The sequence below is a fragment of the Mercenaria mercenaria genome, chromosome 17, assembly GCF_021730395.1.
Source record: "Mercenaria mercenaria strain notata chromosome 17, MADL_Memer_1, whole genome shotgun sequence".
NCBI lineage: Eukaryota > Metazoa > Mollusca > Bivalvia > Venerida > Veneridae > Mercenaria > Mercenaria mercenaria.
The window spans coordinates 44775961-44795923 of record NC_069377.1 but is presented as its reverse complement, the minus strand read 5'-3'; the positions used below and the strand labels follow the sequence as shown (position 1 = coordinate 44795923).

The 19963-nt window shown below is 35.7% G+C and overlaps 1 protein-coding gene and 1 long non-coding RNA gene across 4 annotated transcripts in view; one reads left to right on the top strand and one right to left on the bottom strand.

Moving 5' to 3' along the window:
• Window positions 1–12450, bottom strand: part of LOC123536206 (ATP-dependent RNA helicase DDX55-like) — a 40255-nt gene extending 27805 nt beyond the window's left edge. Inside the window, exons 1-4 of one of the 3 annotated variants that reach the window (XM_053528049.1) lie at window positions 12036–12450; window positions 9450–9665; window positions 7948–8228; window positions 7189–7364 (exon numbers count right to left, since the gene is read on the bottom strand). In XM_053528049.1, coding sequence (XP_053384024.1) covers window positions 7189–7364; window positions 7948–8228; window positions 9450–9665; window positions 12036–12414 — 1052 coding nt within the window. In that variant the 5' untranslated portion in view covers window positions 12415–12450. The remainder of the gene's footprint in view (window positions 1–7188; window positions 7365–7947; window positions 8229–9449; window positions 9666–12035) is intronic. The other 2 variants (XM_053528050.1, XM_045319180.2) reach the window with 2 other exon arrangements.
• An 87-nt stretch (window positions 12451–12537) lies between these two features.
• LOC128550064 (uncharacterized) lies at window positions 12538–18015 on the top strand. Its single transcript, XR_008368020.1, has 2 exons — window positions 12538–12683; window positions 16296–18015. It is a non-coding gene; the product is annotated as an uncharacterized LOC128550064 (long non-coding RNA).
• The last annotated feature ends 1948 nt before the right edge of the window (window positions 18016–19963 follow it).

Genomic DNA, 19963 nt, shown 5'->3' with positions numbered 1-19963 from the left:
GTATATTTTAAAGACTGAAGCATATTACATAAACGTCTAGTATTTGGTAAATGTTATAAAGATGATATTATATATTTTCATTTTATCGTATCCGTGAATTAACAAACTACAGATCATAGTAATGAAATAATTTGTGTTTATGTGCGTGAAAGTGCCGACGTTACTCTGACGTCATCAGCGATTCTCCCGTTTATTTCCGGTTTTTAATAATTTTTATTCTTTATGTCTGTTCGCTATAACCGAGGTGTTTTCCATTGAATTTTGTCCTGTGGGACAGAAAAAAAGTGTTCCTTATAACCGAGTGTTCCTTATAACCGAGTTCCCTATAACTGAGGATTTTTACATTGAATAAATAAGGAATTAGATCGGTGAATCGAAAACTGTCCCTTATATCCGAGTTCCTTATAAGTGAGGTTTACAGTGTTTTCCCTTGACTTTTGAAAATGAGGGTAATTGTGACCCCCAGTGTTTCACATGTGGGGGTCATTTCCAAATTTTGGGGGTCATACAGATATACTAAAATTAGTTTTTTGAATAAAACTATTTTTTACTTATATCTAGTGATTATTTACAGGTTGAAGTCTTTCCTCATATTTGTCACTGACTAAAATGATAAAACAGCTGATGTTTGACTTTTATATATGTGCTAAAATAGGTTTTAGTACTTTTTACCAAGCAGTGTTATAGTAGAAACAGAAGATCTAAACCACTGGGTCCTTTTGTACTTGCTTCCGACGATGTCATAAACATCGTCAGCATTGCTTTGCTTTTGAGCCATATTTTTTAGTAAACAGCAGACTGGTACTGCTGGTAGTAGTAGTTAGCAGTGATAACAAATGTTATAAAGTGTTAATCAGTCAAAGTATCAGACTGGGCATTAAGTTTGTGGAATGTGAATCGACGGAAATGTAGAAAATTGGTGACACAGTCTGCATATAATTACGAAACTGAAAGTACTTTTTCAGAAAATTGCTCTTTGTAAACAAAATTGGCCTGATTTAGATTTTTTAAGAAATTGCGTCCACTGTGACGCACAGAATTTATTTTTAAGGGTCATTTGTCAGAAAAGTGCGACTATGACGCAGGATTTGTGCGTCAGGGAAAACCCTGGGTTTACTGTATAGTCATATGGTCTGTATTTCATAGTCCTATATTTCCTCTTTAAATACTTCAGACTGAGCACTGCTAATTTACAAGTATGGACATGCATTTTGTGTGATGTTCAGAAATTTCCATTCAATAGAAAGCTATATGCAGATCACCAAAATAGCCAATTTTTTACCCATTCAGGGGCAATTAACTCTCCCAAGGTTGAATATGGCTGGTTCAAGAAAGGAACTGAGATCTTATTGTGATACAACTTGTGTGCAAGTTTGGTTAAAATCCAATCATAAATGAAACTGCTTTTGTGCAGACAAGACCAAAATTGCCAATTTCTGGCCCTTTCAGGGGCCCTATCTCTGTAACCCATTTTCGAATATGGCTGGTTCAAGAAAGGAACAGAGATCTTATGGTGATACAACATGTGTGCAAGTTTGGTTAAAATCCAGTCGTAAATGAAACTCCTACTGAGCAGACAAGACCAAAATAGCCAATTTCTGGACCTTTCAGGGGCCGTAACTCTAGAACCATGGTGGAATATGACAGATTCAAGAAAAGAATTGAGATCTTATACGTTATGTGCAAGTTTGGTTAAAATCAAATCAAACAAGAGCACCGCCTTGCGGGTGCTGACGCTCATCTGATTTTTTTTGTGTAATAGAAATATTGTCCTACCCATGATTTTCTAAGTCTAAAAAAGGCCATCATTCTTGCAAAAAGCAGGATAGAGTTATGTTTCTTGATAAACATAATACTCAACCAAGAAAATGATTTTCTAAGTCAAAAAGGGGCAATAATTATTGCAAAAAGCAGGATGGAGTTACGCTGCTTGCTGTACAGGGTCAGCTTATGATGGTGAACAAGTGTTGCAAGTTTCAAAGCAATAGCTTTGATAGTTTAAGAGAAAAAGTTGACCTAGACATAAAACTTAACCAAGAAATCTGATATTTTCTAAGTCCAAAAGGGGCCATAAATCTTGCAAAAAGCAGGACAGAGTTATGTTTCTTGCTGTACAGGGTCAACTTATGATGGTGAACAAGTGTTGCAAGTTTTAAAGCAATAGCTTTGATAGTTTAGGATAAAAGCTGACCTAAACATAAAACTTAACCAAGAAAACTGATTTTCTAAGACCAAAAGGGGCAATAAATCTTGCAAAAAGCAAAATGGAGTTATGTTTCTTGATGTACACGGTCAGCTTATGATGGTGAACAAGTATTCAAAGTTTCAAAGCAATAGCTTTGATAGTTTGGGAGAAAAGTTGACCTAAACATAAAACTTAACCAAGAAATCTGATATTTTCTAAGTACAAAAGGGGCCATAAATCTTGCAAAAAGCAAGATGGAGTTATGTTTCTTGCTAAACAGGGTCAGCTTATGATGGTGAACAAGTATTCCAAGTTTCAAAGCAATAGCTTTGATAGTTTAGGAGAAAAGCTGACCTAAACATAAAACTTAACCAGGCAACGCTGACGCAGACGCCGACGCCGACAACCGCTCAAGTGATGACAATAACTCATCATTTTTTTTTCAAAAAATCAGATGAGCTAAAAATGAAACAACTATCATGCAGTCAAGACCAAAATAGCAAATTTTTGCCCTTTCATGGGCTGTAACTTCGGAACCCAATTCCGGAATATGGCTGGTTCAAGAAAGGAAATAAGAACTTGTGGTGATACAACTTGTGTGCAAGTTTGGTAAAAATCAAATCATAAATGAAACCACTATCATGCAGACAAGACCAAAATAGCCAATTTTTGCCCTTTCAGTAGCCGTAACTCTGGAATCCATGGTTGCATATGGCTGGTCCAAGAAAGGAACTAAGATCTTATGGTGATACAAGTTGTGTGCAAAAGTTGTGTGCAAGTTTGGATAAAATCAAATCGTAAAATAAAACCATTATCGTGCAGACCAATATACTATTAGCCAATTTTTGCATTTTCAGGGGCTGTAACTCTGGAACCCATGGTGGGATATGGCTGTTTCAAGAAAGGAACCAAGATCTTATTGTGATACAGTTTGTGTGCATGTTTAGTTAAAATCAGATTATTAATGAAACCACTATCGTGCAGACAAGAAATTGTTGACAGACGGATGACGCACATCAAGTGGTCACAAAAGCTCACCTTGAGCCTTTGGCTCAGGTTAGCTAATAAAACTTTTAACCATATGTAAAGACTTTTTAATGCAAACCCTTACAATTTGGTGATGATCCATCAATTGGTTCATGAAAGCTAGTTGATAAGGTTTTTCTACTTTTAGCTCTGGTGGCCAAAGAAACTTACAAAGATGCCACCAATAAAGTTTTATGACAATGCATCAAGTGCTTCATGAGAAGAAGTAGTTTAAAGTTTTTCAGCCTTGGCGGTCCTTTAAGTCATGCAGAACCATTTCAGCCTATTTGAGAGAGGACCCAACAAGTACGCTAAAGTCCAACTGATAATTCATTCATCACGCGGTTCAAGAGGAGAAGTTGTTTAAAGGTTTTTCTATTTACAGCTCTGGCAGTCCCTAAAATTAGTCAAGTGGAACCATTTGAAAAAATCTGAAAGAAGACCTTACAAGAATGCTACAGATCGACAACAATGAAGGTTGTTTTCTTGCTCTAGATTGTCTATATTTTGAATAAATCCATTCACTCGGAGCAATTTGTTTTTACCTGTATAATTTGGTTATCTCAGCTGACTACACTGAGTTCTGGTCAGTGGGAGTCACATGACTTTGAGTCGTCACGTGACACCAGGAGAGGACTGTACACTGCCGGAAACTCCAACTCCTCATTCCGGTTGAGTGATGGTCGTCGCTGCTTGATGAATATGGCTTCTTTCACATGCCGTTTTCGATGCATGTCCTGACGTCAAGACTTCAGTGTTTTGGGGATCAATGTGGTGTCCAGTTAATTCACAGTGTTCATGTAGTGCCGAGTTGGATCGAGACACATGCTCTTTCATTCTTTAAAGTCATGTGACACCCACTGACCAGAACTCAGTGTAGTCAGCTGATGAAGGCTATGCGAGATAGCCGAAATATTCAGGTAAAAACAAATTGCTCTGTGTGAATGGACTTATTCAAAATGTGCTACAGATCGACTTTAGTGATTATTTAAAAATCCATTTAGCAGTTTCTGATAAGAAGACAATTTTAAGCTCCCACTATAAACTTACAGGGAAAAGTGACCATGCTTCCTGGCCACCAAGATTTTTGCCAAATTGGAAAATTTTGAACTATCTTAGTACAAGGTCAAACAAGGAAAATTTATGAATTCATGTAAGCAGTTTCTGACAAGGCTATTTTCATAGTTCCAAATGTATACATACAGGGAAAAGTGGCCACACCTTTTTCGGCAAATCAAAATAATTTGACCAACCTTGATAGTCACCCACAGAACATTTCTGTCCTGTCATTCTGAAATTCAGCAAGTGGTTTCTGATAAGATTTTCTTAAGATTTCTTTTGAATTGCCATGGCAATCACAGTTCTGAATGGAATAAAGTTCTTGTAGTACACTCGAAACCCATTATAACGCTACTCGATATACCGCGGTTCTCATTATAACGCTGTATGCTCTTGGCTCCCAAATTTTCAGGGGTAAAAAAAAAAAAAAAAAAAAAAAAACAAGAGCTGTCTCCATAGGATGACACATGCCCCCGATGGCACTTTGAATGAATAGTTATGGCCAATGTTAGAGTTTAGGACCTTTGACATACGGACCTGGGTCTTGCGCGCGACACGTCGTCTTACTGTGGTACACATCCATGCCCAATATTTTTAAAATCCAAGCATGAATGACAAAGATATGGACCGGACACGCCCATCAATGCACTATGTTGAAATATGACCTTTAACGTCTAAGTGTGACCTTGACCTTTGAGCTACGGACCTGGGTCTTGCGCACGACACATCGTCTTACTGTGGTACACATTCATGCCAAGTTATTTGAAAATCCATCCATGGATGACAAAGATATGGACCGGACACGCCCAACTATCATGAAAAATGACCTTTAACGTCTAAGTGTGACCTTGACCTTTGAGCTACGGACCTGGGTCTTGCATGCGACACGTCGTCTTACTGTGGTACACATTCATGCCAAGTTATTTGAAAATCCATCCATGGATGACAAAGATATGGACCGGACACGTCCAACTATCATGAAAAATGACCTTTAACGTCTAAGTGTGACCTTGACCTTTGAGCTACGGACCTGGGTCTTTCGCGCGACATGTCGTCTTACTGTGGTACACATTCATGCCAAGTTATTTGAAAATCCATCCATCGATGACAAAGATATGGACCGGACACGAAAATTGCGGACAGACCGACAGACTGACAGACGGTTCAAAAACTATATGCCTCCCTTCGGGGGCATAACAAGTCCGCAGATGTTATTTAATTTGATTATAACCAACGTTAAAAACTACATGTACCTGTGTACATTAACACCTTTGCCATGACAACTGTGACAAAAATCAATAATTGTCTGCTAGCTTACTTGTTTGCGTATCGCCTTTGTTAAAGTCTGAATACATGTAGACATGAGACAATTAGGCAATCAGCACTACCGTGTCAATTAGATTGTTTGCATAACAAGTGTGTAACATTGGTCAGTCAACTATCAAACCGTTTAAGTTTGCACCAATTAACGGATGACATGAACATTTGAGTGATTAAAAAATCAAACAACAGGCCCAGTATTGTAATAAAATGCAGCCGTTTTTCATAATCATCACATTCAGTTCATCGGAATTAACAAACATTTGATGCACTGAAAGCCATATTGAGATTATTCTCACTTATTACTTACAGGGTACACAATTCCAACTTTATTTTATAATCACGATGAAATGAGAAGCTGACACAGCGTTATAATTCTTTTAATGTATTTTTCAGTAGCATTTAAGGTAAATAAATGTCCCGTTTATACTATAAGAAAATCTAATGGATATAAAACAGCGTTCAAAATACGTCTAATACATTACTGGTGGGTGGGGTATTGCATATATCGCTTATACAGCCAACCCCGTGTTATAAATCTAACCAAATGAGGCAGTGATGTAGCTGAAAAACCTTCGTCAATGTCAGGTGGCCGCCATTTTTTTCTACTTCCGTCAAAGTCGGGAAAAAATTGTTTTTTTGTTTTGTTTTATTTCATATTTGAGTTACAATCTCTATATTCATTTAGGTGTCTTTATTTTTTAAAAGTTATGCTATGGAAATAATTTCAATTTTGCTTTATTTTACGAAAAGCGCACCCTAGCGGACAGGTGCTCACAGGAAATGCTTTGTTAATATCATATATTATCGTAGATCTAGTTTATTTTATCATCAATTTTCTATCTTATTATCAATTTTCTTCATGTATTCAAAATTAAATATTTTAATACTGTCCGCGTTTTTTCTCTTTTAGTTACATAAACCCCATTGCAACTGCATTGCATATGTAATTTTCATGACCATGCACTCCTCACACAGCGTTATATGTTTACTTACAGGGTACACAATTCCAACTTTATTTTATAATCACGATGAAATGAGAAGCTGACACAGCGTTATAATTCTTTTAATGTATTTTTCAGTAGCATTTAAGGTAAATAAATGTCCCGTTTATACTATAAGAAAATCTAATGGATATAAAACAGCGTTCAAAATACGTCTAATACATTACTGGTGGGTGGGGTATTGCATATATCGCTTATACAGCCAACCCCGTGTTATAAATCTAACCCCGCTAGATCCAAGGGTCTTGAACTTTGGACCCAGACGACAGCGTTATAACGGGGTCCCAGTGTATTTCTGGTGAAGGACAACGAAAGGGACAATTGGACCGAGTTTCATCAACTGGTGTCCTTTGAAGAAAATTGTGGACAGAAGACAAACAGACAGACGACAGTCGGATGGACACATGTACCACAGATGGGAAGTGATCACAGTAACTCACCCTCATCACTTCATGCTCAGGTGAGATAAACGCACAAGATTGCGTAAGGCAGTTTCAACTGCAGTCCAGTGATGATTAATTTTACTTGAAAATTATTTGCAGGCCTAGGCCTACAGCTTCTAAATCGACCTACAGCAGTGCAACTGACATATACCTGTGTACAAATACAGCAGCAGACGTAGGAGGATCGTACTGTATGACCCAGTTCACTTCAGGAATGTCTATCCCACGTGCCATCACATCTGTACACACCAGAACACCACCACCCTGAGACTTGAACCTAGATATAACTTTCTTCCTGTTTTTCATCTTACCGTGGATACAATACAACTGAAAAATAAAACATGTTCTATTTCTACTGTGAAATAGCACCTCTTGAAGTTCTGACAAACGATGAAAGACCAATTAAAGAAAATATATCTTGCTGTTGTTAGAAGAAATATCTATGTATCAAGTTATAAAACAAAATTTAGTCAATGTCTTCTGTCAATGAAAAAAAACTTAACTCATTACAATCATTTTTCTTATTTGCTTTCAGGATTACATCCATACAGTTCATCTGATTATTTACCACTTCTCATTAGTTTTTGCTTTCCAAGATAATTTTTTTTTTTTTGGTTGGATTTAACGTCGCACCGACACATTATAGGTTATATGGCGACATTCCAGCTTTAATGGTGGAGGAAGACGCCAGGTGCCCCTCCATGCATTATATCATCACGAGCGGGCACCTGGGTAGAACCACCGACCTTCCGTAAGCCAGCTGGATGGCTTCCTCACAAGAAGAATTCAATGCCCCGAGTGAGGTTCGAACCCACATCGATGAGGAGCAAGTGATTTGAAGTCAGCGACCTCAACCACTCGGCCACGGAGATTAAATATATACACTTAAGTAACACATACATAAACTTACTTGTGACTTCTTCAACAAAGGTTGCAAAATTTTGGAGAAATAGTCCACCCCAGCACATGTGCTAAGGAACACCATTATCTTCTGTTTTCTATGACTCTGTATAAATGCCACTAACTGATTTAATTTTTCATCACTGTTCAAAATCATGTAATAATTTTTGAGTGTGGAAGGAGTTCTCTGAATTTCATCCCCTGACAAACTGTCTTGTGTCCTTGCCTTCTCCTTAATTGAGACTCTAACTGGATTCCTCAGTCCTGCCCTGATCAGTTTCTCAACTTCAGCTGCAGAGAAAAAGCAGTGTATAGAGTAAGACAACTTCGACTGCACAGTAATATATACATGTAGTTAAACTTCAGCTGCACTGAAGTAAAACATATAGTCAGGCAAGTTAAGCTACACAGAAACAGTATATAGTTAAGCAACTTCAGATGCAACAAGAGCTGTCACTAATGGTGACAAATGCCCCCACAGCGCCTTGACCTTTGACCAGGTGACCCCCAAAGTCAATCGGGGTCGTGTACTCAATAAGTACTATCAGCATGTGAAGTTTGAAGGTCCTGGGTGCAAAAAATTAACATTGGCCCCTGTGACCTTTGACCTGGTGACCCTAAAGTCAGTAGGGATTGTGTACTCAATAAGTACTATCAGCATGTGAAGTTTGAAGGTCCTGGGTGCAGTGGTTCGCGAGTAAAGTGCCTTCATGCAAAAAGTTAACATTGGCCCCTGTGGCCTTGACCTTTGACCTGGTGACCCCAAAGTCAGTAGGGTTCGTGTACTCAATAAGTACTATCAGCATTTGAAGTTTGAAGTTCCTGGGTGCAGTGGTTCGTGAGTAAAGTGCCTTCATGCAAAAAGGTTAATATTGGCCCCAGTGACCTTGACCTTTGACCTGATGACCCCAAAGTTAGTAGGGGTTGTGTACTCAATAAGTACTATCAGCATGTGAAGTTTGAAGGTCCTGGTTCGCGAGTAAAGTACCTTCATGCAAAAAGTTAACGTGACGAACGGACAGTTGAAAACTAATATGCCTCCCTTTGGGGGCATAAAAATAGTAGTATATATAGTTAGGCAACTTCAGCTGAACCAAACTAGCAGTAGTGGTGATAAATTTTGTTTGTGTTATTATAGTTACACCTTTCACACCTAAGTTGGAAAAAAAAACTATTTTATTTACAGAGTTTGTATCTGACTCCTTTAAACATGGTAAACAGCAAAAGAAGTGAAACCATTACTGAATAATTTATTGACTTACCTAAAATAATGATTTTGTCTTAATCTTGTCCATCATAGAAAAAGCACTAGTAAGTAACAACTAAGTCATATTGTGTGCTAAAACCTGTATTCTAATGCTAGGATAAAACATGTAAAATACTTTTTTAATACTAATTGCCTTTCTGAAATCCAGCACATCTCTGTTTAGATAGATAATTTAGAATTTACCTGTCTGTGTTGCAGAAAACAGTCAAGCACATATCTGTTTAGATAGATAATTAAGAATTTACCTGTCTGTGTGGCAGAAAATAGTCCAGTCCGTCTCTGTTTTGGTAGATAACTAAGAATAGTGTTTATGCTGGCCTCAAAACCCAGATCCAACAACCTGTCAGCTTCATCTAGTACCAACATTTCCAAAGATTTCACACATCGTGCCAACTCCTGTGAACCCTGCTTCTTCTCAAACATGGCTTCTAGTCTTCCTGGTGTCCCAATAATTATATTGGCTACAACAGAAAAATGGGATACATCAGAATGGAAAACATTCACTCATCAGTCAGGGGTGTAACTGTTTCAAGTTATCGCAGTTTATAACCCATTTGAGTTACTGCTTATACTTTCATAACTTGTTTCAGTTATCATACAATATTACAAAGCCCTCCTGTGCCAATTCCTCATTTTGAATGAGACTAATGCAATTATTTCCTGAATCCTTGAACTTTTATCTTTTCAGCTATGCAGTAAACATTTTTACGCAAGGCAGATAAAGTTTTACGCAAAAGTTTTAAAGCTATAAAACTCATAACATCCCATTATGCTTATCAGGTCATGATCAGACTAAAAGAGAATTTGATTAAACACAGTTTGCTACTAATTAAACTTTAAAGGTCACTTTGTGAGAACAGCAAAAAGACTTTTTTTGAATAACTTACCTGAGTTAACTATATTTTTATAACTAATACAGGTTATAAAATGCTTGAAAAAGTAACTGAAATAGGTTACATAATGTAAAACAGTTACACCCCTGACTGCTCATAATTATATCAATCAACTCATATGCAAAATTATCACAAGAGCACCGTCCTGCAGGACACTCATCTGATTTTTTTGTCTCTGTATAATATTATCTAAGTCCAAAAGGGGCCATAATTCTTGCAAAAAGCAGGATGGAGTTATATTTCTTGCTGTACAGAGTCAGCTATTGATGGTGAACAAGTGTTGCAAGTTTTAAATCAATAGCTTTGATAGTTTAGAAGAAAAGCTGACCCAAACACAAAACTTAACAAAGAAATCTGATTTTCTTAGTCCAAAAGGGGCCATAATTCTTGCAAAAAGCAGGATGGAGTTATGTTTCTTACTGTACATAGTCAGCTATTGGTGGTCAACAAGATTTGCAAGTTTTAAATCAATAGCTTTGATAGTTAAGAAGAAAAGCTGACCTAAACACAAAACTTAATAAAGAAATCTGATTTTCTTAGTCCAAAAGGGGCCATAATTCTTTCCAAAAGCAATGTAGAGTAACATAGTCAAATTAATTTGATGTTCAGATTGTTTTTTATTTGTGACGGGCAATCTAAACGTCAAAACTTTGAAGGACCAAAATTATGGAAGTTAAATCACAGTACACAGTCATGTAAAGTTATTGGTTTAATATGGCTTGTAAACACACAGTAAACGTTCATCGTGTACAGACAGTACAGTACATACAAAGGTTTAAATCACCAGAAAATTCGTAATTTTGGATATTATTTGATAATTTTAACATAGATTAATGAGGAACTGAATCCCCTTTCGATACATGTAAGTTATATTTTAATTTATGGCCAATTCGTGAAATAATCAACATTTAAACCTATAGCATTTAAAGCTTCGGCAGCAATGAAAGTTTCATCGGAAGTTGCTTAAACTATTTTAAGTCATTCGACTGTTCGGCGCGAGCGGGGATATTGCCCATATGAAAAAAATATCTCAATATTTCCTAGGATGGCGTCAAATCAGTTGGACTATAGAGTAACGGTACTTGCTGTGCAGAGTCAGCTTTTAATGGCGAATAACTGCTCCAAGTTTTAAAGCAATAGCTTTGACCGTTAAGGAGAAAAGCTGACCTAAATGCAAAACTTAACCATGAAATCTGATAGCGAGCAAAGCTCACGAGCAATTGCGCTCAAGCGCGTAGCTCGCCTTACAGCAATGTGTAGGCGAATATAACAAAAGTGTGCCAAATGGGGCAGTGATGTAGCTGAAAAACCTTCGTCAATGTCAGGGGGCTGCCATTTTTTTCTACTTCCGTCAAAGTCGGGAAAAAATTGTTTTTTTTGTTTTGTTTATTTCATATTTGAGTTACAATCTCTATATTCATTTAGGTGTCTTTATTTTTAAAAAGTTATGCTATGGAAATAATTTCAATTTTGCTTTTATTTTACGAAAAGCGCACCCTAGCGGACAGGTGCTCACAGCAAATGCTTTGTTCGCAGTGAATACAGAACTTCATTTTCTGAATATTATCCATCACTCAAAAATAATGCAAGAAAGATTTTCAGTTGGTAGAAAAAAATATTATTTTCTTTTAAAAGATCAAGCATTAGCCAGAAAATGGGAAAAAATGTCATTAATAAGCATAAAGCCACATGAACGCAGCAAATAGGTTATGACGTCACCGTGACACTGGCTTTCCATAAATTTTGCAACGTATGATATTCGCTGTTACAGGTATGTATTTTTTTTCTTTTCAAGTGAATAGGTTCTCGCGAATTATTTTGAGCAGTGAATAGTTTCTTTGTCATTTAAGCTACGCTTGCTCAGAAGCTCTGCCTTTTTCATATTATTTTCTAAGTCCAAAAGGGGCCATAAGTTGTTTTTTTTTCGAAGCCACTAACCAACATTCTCATTTTCTTGATGGTTATTTTTTCCTCCAATTACCAGGGATACAGACAAATCAGGGACTTCTTTTCCAAAACATCTCACAACTTCAAAGATCTGCTGTGCAAGATCACGTGTAGGACTTATAATCAGAGCTCCAACTTCAAACTTTTTCAATGGTGTTTCACGTTTCCTCAACAACTCAAAAACTGGAATGACAAATGCCAGTGTTTTTCCGCTTCCAGTTACAGCCTCGGCGGCGACATCCTTATATGAAAGCAAAAGTGGAATGCAAGCTGCCTGTACAGGAGTTGGTTTCTCAAATTTGAGCTCTTCCAACGACTTAAACGTTGTTTCGCTGATTGTTTGCGAAAGATTTCTCCACGAGTCGACCATGTTTTAATCCTTGCAAATAAACGCTTGTTTCCTAACGCAATTCTCTATCCAATCGTTTGCACGATTTGGATGCCGAACATAATAGACTAAAACATTATAGAATATTATAAAAACATTGTTGTCGGCTACTATTTGTTTACTTTAATTTCTGGATAGCAATAAATATTGACGTAAAATGAATTGATTTTTGTGCTCTTATGATATGTATCTGGTTTTACCAGTCACTAAATGAGTATGCATTAAACAGGAAGTTGTAAGTTATTCTGAAGGTTCGTGAATTTTAGCTTGATGAGCTGTTACCATAGTAACAATGTAAATACATGTCTTGAGTCTTTCTGCTTTTACTTATGTATGTTCCTTATTAGCCCACAGAGATAGTTGAACATGTTAGATCATGTACATGCTTGAGAGTACAGACAACACAGTCATATATCTACATGTGTTTTAGGTTTAAAGTTACTGCAATTGCATGATTGCTGAAACTGATGTATCAATTTACATTTTATATCCAAATCTCATGTTTCCATAATGCAATTTTTTATTCACTTAATATTGTACAAAATTTAGTCATGCAGGCCTTATAGTTGTAACATGCAAGCTTTATAAGAGTTAAACCCTGATTGTTTTTAGTCCTGGGGTATAGTATGTCATGCCTTTCAAGTATCATCAGGTGTCCCACAGGGGTCTGTACTTGGTCCCCTGCTCTTCCTAGCCTACATAAATAGCCTACATACAGTGCTGCAGTTTGCAGCATAGAACATGTCTCGCCCTAGTTATCCTGCAAACTCAAGTTTAAATCTTTTTATATCACCGAATTTATTTTTTGGTTTCTTCTACTCTAAATTTTTTATCGCTATATATATTCTTTCTCTTCTTGATTTTGACGTGCAAATTGTCTACATTCCCGCAAGGGGTTTGACGTCAACGGCAGATAGATAGTATGAAATATATATAATGGGTCCATGGTGTGGCCTGGATGTATTAAATTGGACATTTTTCAATGTATTATTATATTTGGTTTTGAGGAGGAAGACTATTACGAAAATGAATTACATATAAATATATCAAAAAAAAATTCACATAAACAGTTAAACTTACTTCACTGTCATGTATACAACCAAGTGTTTTAGCTCAATAAGGAGAGTGCAGATCTAAGGATCGCGGGGTCGTGAGTTCGATCCCTGGGAGAGGTGTATGTTCTCCATGATGATTTGATAATAGACATTGTCAGGAATAATTTCGTCCTCCACTTCTGAATCATACGGAAAAGTTGGCAGTTGCTTGCGGGGAAAAAGCTAGTACTTGTAGAGACTCCAGAAACACTGATTATGTTAATTGACTGCTGTTACATGACTGAAATACTGTTGAAAGTAACATTTACATATATGGAATGCATCTCCAGCTCCTAAAGAAATGATTTCAATACTGGTGATAACTCATTATATGATATATATTTATGTTAATTTGTCCACGCGGTGATGGTTAAATAGGACCATTTTAGAGGAATAACTGAAATATTGGTCACATTATAGGTGTACACAGTATATGTACAGTAATAAACAAAACAGAACAGATCTGTAGGAAATCAACTAGTTACTCTATACACCATGTCTTTGATTTGCTGTAATTTCTTTCCTTTTTTTACTATCAGTCAGACATTTATCATCACATTTTTTGTATTTTTAATTAAGTAGAACATTTTAAGAACTATCACCGAAGCTCTTAATGCTATATTTGCATTTTTTATTCTGAAAATTTAGCACGCTATGCCTTTTTCGAATCTTATAATTTTTGGCTTTGCTTCTACACTCTCACTTCCTGTTCAAAACAAAAGTTGAAAACGAATCAGATCGTAACAATTTACATATCTGACACTTGGTTTCAGACAGGATGTCCTTGATTACATTGTCAAAAGAAAGCTTGTATCTTGGAACTGAAACTTTAGTCATTCATATGTTTTACAAATTAAAATGTATAAATAAATATATAAAAACATCAGAAAGATTGCTTTAGATTTTTTATAATAGTAACATTAAGGAGCATTCAGTGAAATATTGAAAATATACCTTTCGATATCTTCATGATTACTGACAGATGATGGTTCAGCTAATCAAAATGATGAAATATGGTGGTTCGATAGTAACTAAGAGATATACAATGTGTAAAAATAACTTTCTTCATGATGAGAAGAGCATAAAAAAGAGATCTGAAATTCAAAACGATGGATTTATAATAAAGAAATAGTGTCCATTGAATATGTCAGGCTAAGATAATAGCTTGTGAAATGGGACTATTATCATTATGGGGTTTATTCATTTTTATATTTCTTTTTGCATAAGGGTAAGAAGTTATTTTTATATAAGGGTAGTTCATTCTAGCATTCCGCATTGAATTTAATTAACATTATATTTAATTTTACACGTTTAAACTTTAATGCTAAAATAGCATTAGCTCACATTTGTTTCATTTTATAACATCATCATGATACATTGGTACGTTTGCTCTACCCGGTTCTATCACCAACCAAATACTCGGAAATCTAAAGGCGTTGTAACAGGAAAACAAACATGCTTACCCATATATTCACAGTCATAAAGGTAAAACTAATAATATCCGATATACCTGCAAATTCAGTGACAATTATTAAGCCTTTTTGAAGTTGTGACATTTATAGAACCAACATAAACAAATACTGGTAGTTACAAAATTGTAGATAATGAAAACACTTGAAGAGCGGTTACCAGTCCTTATAATAGCCTAATGTTAATGTGCAAAGAAATATTTTTAGCTGATTCAAAAATATGAAGAGTACCATTTTCATGCTAATGGAATGAAAATAAAAACAATATAACATTTGCGGTTATCTAATATCTATATTTAAACTTTGATATCGCTTAATTTTTGTACATAGATGGTATTTCTAAACGCCCACACATTCCGGAAATTACTACAGCACATGCATAAACCACTGGAATAGATTTTTAATTGACAGCATAGACCATTTTATATAATGCTTGAGAGAATTTGCACATTTCATACTATCTCACACACAGACTAAATCAAACTGAGTTAATTTGCTATTTTGCGTCCTTGAGTTCTATGCTTCCGTAGGAATCTTTAGATCTGACAATAGTTATTACAGTCAAACTATGTTCGCTAGAGCTGGACGGGACAAACAAAATGTGTTCGAGATATCAGTAGTACAAGCCAACGTGAAGTACACATTATATAGACCTGACGACGAGTTCCAGCCAAGAGTAGTGAGCGAATAATCTGAATTCGAGCAAACGAAGTTTAACTGTACCAGTCTTATAATACGCGCCATAGATTTTTTCAAACTGTACTGTTCATACAATCATACAGGAAATCAACTAGCCTTTTTAAAAAGTGTTAGCCTGAAAACGGAAGTTTTAGAATATCAAACATGAAAAAGATAGCTTTCATAAATGAATAAAACATCAGAGCGTACGAAAAATTAAGCTCATTCTATAGAAATAACTTTATTCGTTTTGAATTTTGCCAGTCTCACATGCAATAAATCTACACGAAGTAATTTATTTTACTTCTCAAATTCATAATCATCACCGAAAAATTACAAGTTTATATTAAAAGGTAGCACAAATGGCGAAAATCTGACGCTTATAACAAAAATGCACCTATTGACCTTTGACCTTGTGCTGTGACCTTACTATGACCCTTAAAAGGCGACAGCCCCCCTGAAACTTTTCCAATTTTTATAAAGTTAACAATGAACATGGCTGTCGGGCATTAACAAAAAATGCCATCAAAGGCAATTTCTAGGCCACTTTTGGATATATCATGTGTGTATATAGGCAGACTAATATATATATTCTACAGACGTGTTTTTTCTTATTTTTAAGGGTGGTGCAATAAGTGAATTAAAAATCTTTCTGCAATATGGATTCAACTGAAGTAGTAAACAGACAGCCAAATGTTGACAATTTCCACAAAACAAAGACAGATTACCAAGCAAACGCTGATGAAATTTCGTATGTAGATAGTGACACACATGCACAGTCATTTTGCTGTTGTATTCATGGCTGGAAAAGTGGACCAGATCCGCGATGGTACTATCCATGGGACAAAGGAATATATCGACTACTTGGTATTGGATGTATGTGGTACTGTTTATGTGCATTTGTACCTTGTATTCTGTGCAGTCGGACAGCCAGGGATATAGTGTGCTGTGAAGGACAGTGTACGGACGGTCGTAAGCCTGGACATGCTGACAATCATGAGGATGAAAAAGATGAAATTGCAGAAGCATAAAAGTCTAGAAAATTAAAGAAAAAATTGTTGTGATTGGGAAAACATATTGTTTTCCATCAGGATACTTTCATTTCTCTTGCATTTTTTATTAGTACTTCATTCAAGTTGCAATATGATGGAAATATATTTGACTTTTATAACAGAACAAATGTATTTATTATTTACATGATGTTGAACAAATTTAGTTGTACATGCACACATATTTATGAATATATTGGAGAGTAATTCTTTAATGACTGTCAATCATGATTAACCCTATCACCAGAAACTTGTCTACTATATATTAGTACATGTAAGAGGGCCAAGTGTTAACCTCAGTTTTGTAAATTTTTGAAAAAAAAAAAAACATTTTAAAGGAGTTTACGTTTACAAAATTACTTAATGTATGTGCAAAATGTATAATATGATAAAAAAAAAACATGCATTAGACTTCAAGCAACCGCAGTAAAGGGAGTAATAACCAAACTTTAGTACAATATATATAAAGTCCTTTACATCTGAAATTACTTGATTATGAAATGACTTTTTTAGCATTTAATGGCTCGGACATCTGATTCTTTAACGACATCTAGGAGATCATGTAAGAGGTCATGTATTAATTATGCTGTTTTCTCATATTCTCAGGTGTTGTTTTATTCCCAATATTACACAGAGTAATCATTTCATAAACAGTATTTGGGTGTAATTTTGTATTACATATTACAGAAATTATCCCATGATTTTATTGTTTTGATACAGTATCTGATACCACCCCCAACCTCAGAAATGAACCAGGTAACAAGAGTTTCTCGTATTGCTGTGAAATTAGATTCACATGGCTCTTCAGCAAAAATAACTTGTAGACTTTAAAACATTTAAATTTTAATTTACATTTAATTTTGCTTTTCCCACCAGAAAAAATAAGGATTTTTTAAAAATGCAAATATTTTTATCCATTTGTGTTCACTTGAAATTTTCAGTGTGTCAATTTTGATGCCATTTACCTGTCTAGAAAACAACAAATTTATATCTATTGAAAATTGAAAAGGCAAAAAGCATGAATAATTATGATAAAGCTCAAAAATACGAGAACAGGGGATATTTTATGCCAGGAGACCAAGAATGTTACACAGTTCATAATTATACTTGCTGGCATCATTCTTGACAACCTATTTAACCTCTATAAGCATCATTAAAGAGTTCGTTTGATGCTGTAGTGCACACTTCATTTATTAAATCAGTATGGGCTGATTTTTTTACATATAGATACATTTCAAGCTGATTTTAATACATTATTTGGAATGATTTAAATACAAGACATTTTAAATTGTGGCCTCTATAGTGTTATCAAGATTTTCCTTTGATCTGGCTTTTTGACCCCACAATGACCAAGTTTTGAACTTGGCCCAAAGTTTCATAAAGATGGGGTCATTAATGTGGCCTCTGGAATGTTAACAATCTTTCCTTTTATATGACTTTGTGACCTCATTCTTGACCACACATGACCCAGTTTTGAACTTGACCTAGAGATCATCATGAATATTCTGTGCAAATTTATATGTATCAAATCAAAGCATAAATGAAACCTCTATATCACCGAGAGGGCCAAAATAGAAAATTTTGTCCCTTTCAGAAGCACTAACTCTAGAAACCATGATGGAATCAAGCCGGTCTTCATAAGTAACAGAGATCTTATTATTCTTGACCACACATGTAATGACCCAGTTTTGAACCTGGCCTTGAGATCATCATGATGAATATTCTATGCAAATATGTATCAAATCAAAGCATAAATGAAACCTCTATATCACCGAGAGGGCCAAAATAGAAATTTTTGCCCCTTTCAGGGGCACTAACTCTAGAAACCATGATGGAATCAAGCCGGTCTTCATAAGTAACAGAGATCTTATTATTCTTGACCACACATGTAATGACCCAGTTTTGAACTTGGCCTAGAGATCATCATGATGAATATTCTATGCAAATATGTATCAAATCAAAGCATAAATGAAACCTATATATCACCGAGAGGGCCAAAATAGAAATTTTTGCCCCTTTCAGGGGCACTAACTCTAGAATCCATGATGGAATCAAGCCGGTCTTCATAAGTAACAGAGATCTTATTCTGCAAGTTTGTAACCAAAACCTGTAGTCCTGTTTGGCACCATATAACCTATACTGTGTTAGTGCGCCGTAAAACCCAAATAAATAAATAAATAAATTGTATTAAATCAAACCATGAATAAGTCTGTACATTGTATATGACTGCAAAAGCCAAAATAGCAATTTTAGCCCTTTAAGGGGTCATAACTCTGGAACCCATGACGGCATCTTGCCAGTTTTTGAAAGGAACTCAGATATTATGCCAATACAAGTAGTGTGCAAGTTTGATTAAAATCAATTGCAAAATGTGCATGGTCTGTAACATGTTCTCAAGAAATTTTGTATGGACAAAAGCTCACATTGTCACTGTACGAGAGGTTAGGAAACTGATGTACAGTGGAGCCTCTTCATAATGATCATCTTATTTCAGTACAAACAGTCACTTTAATTACCTGTACAAAAAGTCCAGATGAAATCTGCCTGGTAAAGGTATGTCATTAGGCAGGAATTGCAATATTCCGTATGAAACTGACACAGAAACAGAATATTTTTGAAGTCCGTATGGATAAATTCAGTTTTCCGTGAAAATTTTCATAATTTTTCTGCTGCAACCCACACGTCATTTTGGCCGACACGGACTTTTTCGACTTAGTCAAATTTTTTAGGCGGATTTTAGCACTTAGTAATTTTTACAACACAGAGTTTTTCCACTTAGAAATTTGACACCCCTGTATGAAATTTTATGAACGTCACTGGCACGGATTAGAGACGGAAAATGCTCCATTTTTCCAGGCAGAATTCAGTTTTTAAGTATCTATATAAAACAGAGATTCCGTACGTCATCGGTCAGGAAAATAGTCACAGAATATGTAAATTAGCAGGAACTGGGATTTTAAAAATCCGCCTGGAAAAATGTCAGTGCGGATTCCGTGTGGAGCAGCTTTAAGCTCATCATTGGGCAGGAAAATAGGCACGGAATATGTAAATGAGGCAGAATTCAGAACAAAAATGTGTGTGGATTCCGTGGGGAATTATTTTACGCATGTCATTTATCTGAACAATTGGCATGGCCCATATGTTTATTGGATGGACAGTGGGTTACAAATACTAATAGCATATTCAACTTACAGCCATTTGACCTTATGGCCATAGCATTTTCAATTTATGGCTAGCCTGT